The sequence below is a fragment of the Oryzias melastigma genome, linkage group LG16 (assembly GCF_002922805.2).
Source record: "Oryzias melastigma strain HK-1 linkage group LG16, ASM292280v2, whole genome shotgun sequence".
NCBI lineage: Eukaryota > Metazoa > Chordata > Actinopteri > Beloniformes > Adrianichthyidae > Oryzias > Oryzias melastigma.
In genome coordinates this window covers 15485614-15490362 of record NC_050527.1, presented here as the reverse complement: position 1 = coordinate 15490362, position 4749 = coordinate 15485614, and the positions used below count along the sequence as shown (strand labels likewise).

Sequence of the window (4749 nt, the reverse complement as noted above, 5' to 3'; positions counted from 1 at the left end):
GCTGGACAAGATAAATCATTATCAATTTGAAGGTTAAAATCCCCAAGAATTAAAACTTTCTCCAGTTTTATGATGGATGATAAAAGCTGATGATGATAAAAAAAGTGAAACATTGGATCAATTTACAAAAGCTCAGTAATTTATTACATTTACAAATATTTGTTTTTGTCATATTAAATGTTGAAGTTAACTATGAACTAAAATATTAATTTGATGAAAACTAATCATTTTAAATGTAACAAATTACAGAACTTTTATCAATTGATCCAGTGTTTCACACCTGATGCAGTTCACACACTGTAACATTTATTTGTGAAATTATAAACAGAAAGTTTGTCAAATAGAAGCAGAATAAGTAAATTAGATAAAGATCAACCTCTAGTTTTATGGACCGATTATGTGTTTATTAGACTCAGATCAATTAATCGATTCTTTAAACTCAGCCCTGTTTCTACTGAGTCTGTTTTTGTGCTTTCTAGAGATTTCATGACACATTTTAGGTGTTGATCTAAAACGGTTCCTCAATATTTGCAATAGAATTTAGATGTAAAATTAAAGTTGATCCCAAATTAAGAGACTGTATTCCTATTTTTCTGGATTAAGTGAGCATCTGTTCCATGGTAATCCACATTTTCTCTGAGGATGTTTCCCTTTGCGAACATTTCTGCCAAAAACCCTCCCCTTGTTTGTCTCAGATCTAATAAGTCATCCTTCTGTCTGTTGGCTCTTTCCATCTTTCCTCCACAAAGTGCTTCTTGTAGAGTCACAAATCAGAACCTGACTCAGACAAAGCTGCATCGTCTTAGATGATTTACTGCAGAAGACATGAGTCTCTTTTCTAAAAAGCTTCAACAGCAAGCCAAAATCAAATCAGATCTTATTTGTGTCTGGATTTCTAATAAAAATTCATATGGTGTTCTCATTGTTGTTCGAGAACAGCAAATGAAAGAACCAGATTTAAATTACTTTTGTGTCCAAACAGCGAATTCTCTGCTGTTTTTTGTTTCCAAACCCCCTGAGAATTTTCATGCTGCAACTGAAGTCTGAGCTCGGAGCGAAGAGGAGGGCAGAGTAGATTTCACCACTTCTCCTGCAGCATTGTAGCAACAAGAAAGTCTCCATCATGAACTCGTCCAATGACAGGAAGAGGCACAGAATTATTCATCGCCACTTGAGTAGAAGGATTGTTTCTGCCAGTTTAATGACTCTAAAGTTTTCTGGCTTCGTCATCTATGAGCTGCAGGAAAACCCTGACCCACTTTTTGTTTGTGCGTCTCTCATCATGCTGAAATTATTTTTGATTTTGTTATTCAATAATGGCAAAAAAGATGCATTCTGATCCACTCTGTTCTTTAATTTATATAGCAAAGTAAGTATGGTTTCCAACTCTTTTTTTTTAATTACTTAAAATCTTTTTACTTTTTCTGATTTTTTGAAAACAAATGTAAGTACTTAAAAACATAAACATTTGCAAAGGAAACGTTATTTTCCTTTATCTTTCTTTAAAAAATGACTTTTGCATTTGCAGACAGAAGAGGCTTTACTTCCAGACAAATAGTCAGAGCTTTGATATTAACAAGCTTCAGAGGTATTAAAGTGACCTGCAGGTCCCACAGCAGCAGCAGTCAAGACAGAAACAGGGTAGAGTCTACAAATGAGAAGAAAAGAGGTGTTTGTTCTTCTTTTGTTTCCTACAGTTTAACCACAACTTCTTCAATCAAACATTTAAAAAGGCCCCTTTCTAAAAGAAATAGAGGATTTTTATCCCTCTATCTTACATTTAAAATACTGACACTTACATGGTATGATGCTATAAACCCATCCATCATCCATCCTCTGAACCCACAATGCTGTTGGAGCCAACCCAGCTACTGTTGTATAAAAGCAGGGTATACCTTTAATAGATCGCCAGTCACAGTTAAGGGAAGTTTAGAGACACCAGTCACCCTATGGATGATGTTTTTGGGCTGTTGGAGGAAGCTGGATAGCCACGAGAAAACTCACGCCTGCATGTGAGCCAAGAGCGCTAACCACTTCACCACTGTGTGACCCAACGCTGGAAAGTTATTTTAAAAACAGTTTTGTCTCAGATTATTTTCATTTAGATTTATATTGAATTAAGCTGAGTTTTTATTTCATAGAGTCCATACACAATTTTCCAGCATGTGATCAGGAACAGACCACATGAGGTCAATATGTTTATGTATTGGTGTATCTAAGTCCTGCAGCAGCTCCTGATTCTGGACCAGAGTCTGGCTTTCTGCAGGGCAGTTATATTCCCTTCAGAGTCCATTTACATCCAACAAACCAGATTTAATAAAAGTGAATTGAAGTTGGTGGCTTAGTGACTAAATGTTTTTGTTTTTTCCACCTCTCCTCTCAATCCTCTGCAGCTGCTGCACTGGGGAACCTGGTGTCTGACCTGGCAGGACTGGGGTAAGCTTTTCACACCAAGACACGAGAAAATATAAATCATTTCCAGATATGCGATTGGAATTGATTACATGTTTTAGTTATTAAACAGCTAAATATTATTCCTTGGGATGATGGGTCTAAAGAGATTTGATACGCAGAGACAGGAAACTGTTTTTATACAGGCAGAGAAATGTATCTATAGATAGAGGAGCATTATTTATTGATGATCAGTAAGCAGTTTTATTGTGAATCTAATCAACCCAGCACTGGGGATGTTGAACATGCTGGCACTTGTGCAGTCTTTCAGCGTGATAGATGAGTGTAATGGCTGTGGAACTCTCTCAGGACACTCCGCTTTGCTTCCTCCTCTTCAGGAAACAAAGCTGTGGTCAGTTTGTCAAGGTGAAGGGAGCAGTCTTTTCTTTTAGGATTGATTTATTTATGACAGAGAAAGCCTCAGTGATGCATTATTATTGCAGTTTATGTGCATTTTGAACTGGAAAGGCTGAAATGTTTTCTATAAACTCTGAAGCCAAGTCCATCTAAGAACCAGAGGCTTCTGGGGTCAGGTAGGGGAGATGGACTGAAGTGAGGAAGATGTGACAGACACTGACAGAGGATGACTTTTTTGGTCCGGTTTTGACACAGGAACTCAATCACAGAAACATAACCAGAATTTATTTATGATAAAGCTATGACTCCAAAAATCACTCAGATTTTTTGCATTTTTTTGTACGCAACACAAACCACATCTTCAAATTAGATTTATGCAATCAAAAAAAAAAATGTTATTTTAATTACCTGACTTTAAATGTGAAAATAAAGGAACGTGCAACGTCTAAGGCCTTAATTTTGTGTGTTTTTTTTTTGTATTTGAAAGAAAACCAGCTTATGAGTGATTTTTGTGCCACCATATTGCTAAAAAATTTTTATTTTTGAGATCAAAATTTCCTAAACTGCAAAGTATAAAGTTTTAAGAATAAAACTTCACAATTTGCAAATTAAAATGTTACAAATTATCTTTCAAAAACCTATTTTATTACTTCCAAAATAAAAATGTTTGCATTTACCACAAAAATGTTTTCAGATGCGGTGTCTCTTGTCTCTCTTTCTCCCTTTCTTTGATTTTGCGTTCATACGTTTTATTTTAGAGTGACATTTGTGCAACCAAACAGCCTGCTGATTGATCTAGATTCTATCCAGTCAAATCGCCATGATTATATGATTATCTAACATGGTGTCTGCTACCGAGGCTCAAACGTCGAGAAGCTCTTTTACCCTCGATGTTTCCTCTTTGGCTTAAGAAAATTCATTTTTAATCATTTAAAAAATAATTACTATTACTATTATACTAAAATACTTACATACTAAGCCTGTCACAAAAAAAAAAAAAACATTAATCCCGGATGAGCCCCCAATTTATGTTACACCCCTGACTCAAAAACTCTCACAAAGACCCTGACTCAAAGTAAGATAGGAGGTGGGGGGTTGTTCCAACAGATGATGGTCAGTACTTAAATGCTCGTCCAATCAGGTGTTCTGGACAATTTACCATATTTTCCAGAGTATAAGTCGCAAGAGCAAAAGATGTCTAATCAAGAAGAAGAAAACCATAAGTCATTCTGGAGTATAAGTCGCACCTTTGGGAGAAAAGTCAGATGTTTCAGAACAAATCCGCCAAGCATAGCTAAAAAATTAAAATAATACTTAACTTTTGATCTGTATGAAAAAACATTAAAGTTTAGCAGGAAAACAATCAGATTCTCTTCCATGCTTGTCTTGGATGACACTTCTTCTGCCACTGTCAGTAGTAAACAGTTTTACTAAGATGCAGCGCCCTCTAGTGGTTGTAAGAGGAAACAGCGACTAAATGACAACAAATACTTACTGGGAAAATAACAAATATATGAGCCGAGTTATGTCAAAAAAAAACAAAAGCACAAATAAGTCGCTCCTGAGTATAAGTCGCACCCCTGGCTAAACTATGAAAAAAACTGCGACTTATACTCCAGAAAATACAGTATGCATTAATCTATAAACAAAGATAACAGCCGAAAAAAAGACAGAAAACCTCCCTCTCTAGCAGAAACATTAAAGGAAACAGAGAAAGAAAAACACTACAAAATAAACAAACAAAAACAAAATCACCCATAACACAGCATCTTGTGGGCTTAAAAAACAAAGCATACTGGGGCCCGTTTCAAGAAGCAGGGGCCCGTTTCAAGAAGCAGGTTTTGTTGGAACTCAGAGTTCGTGAACTCCAAATTCAGTAAAACTCTGAGTTTTCGGTTCCAGAAAGAGAGATAACTCAAACCCGGGAAAGTGGGCGAAACC

General features: G+C 36.1%; 1 protein-coding gene across 1 annotated transcript in view; it reads left to right on the top strand.

The window, feature by feature from the left end:
- LOC112144007 (transmembrane protein 65) overlaps nucleotides 1-4749 on the top strand; it is a 47438-nt gene that overhangs the window by 32091 nt on the left and 10598 nt on the right. The window contains exon 6 of the mRNA XM_024268302.2: nucleotides 2394-2436. Coding sequence (XP_024124070.1) covers nucleotides 2394-2436 — 43 coding nt within the window. The remainder of the gene's footprint in view (nucleotides 1-2393; nucleotides 2437-4749) is intronic.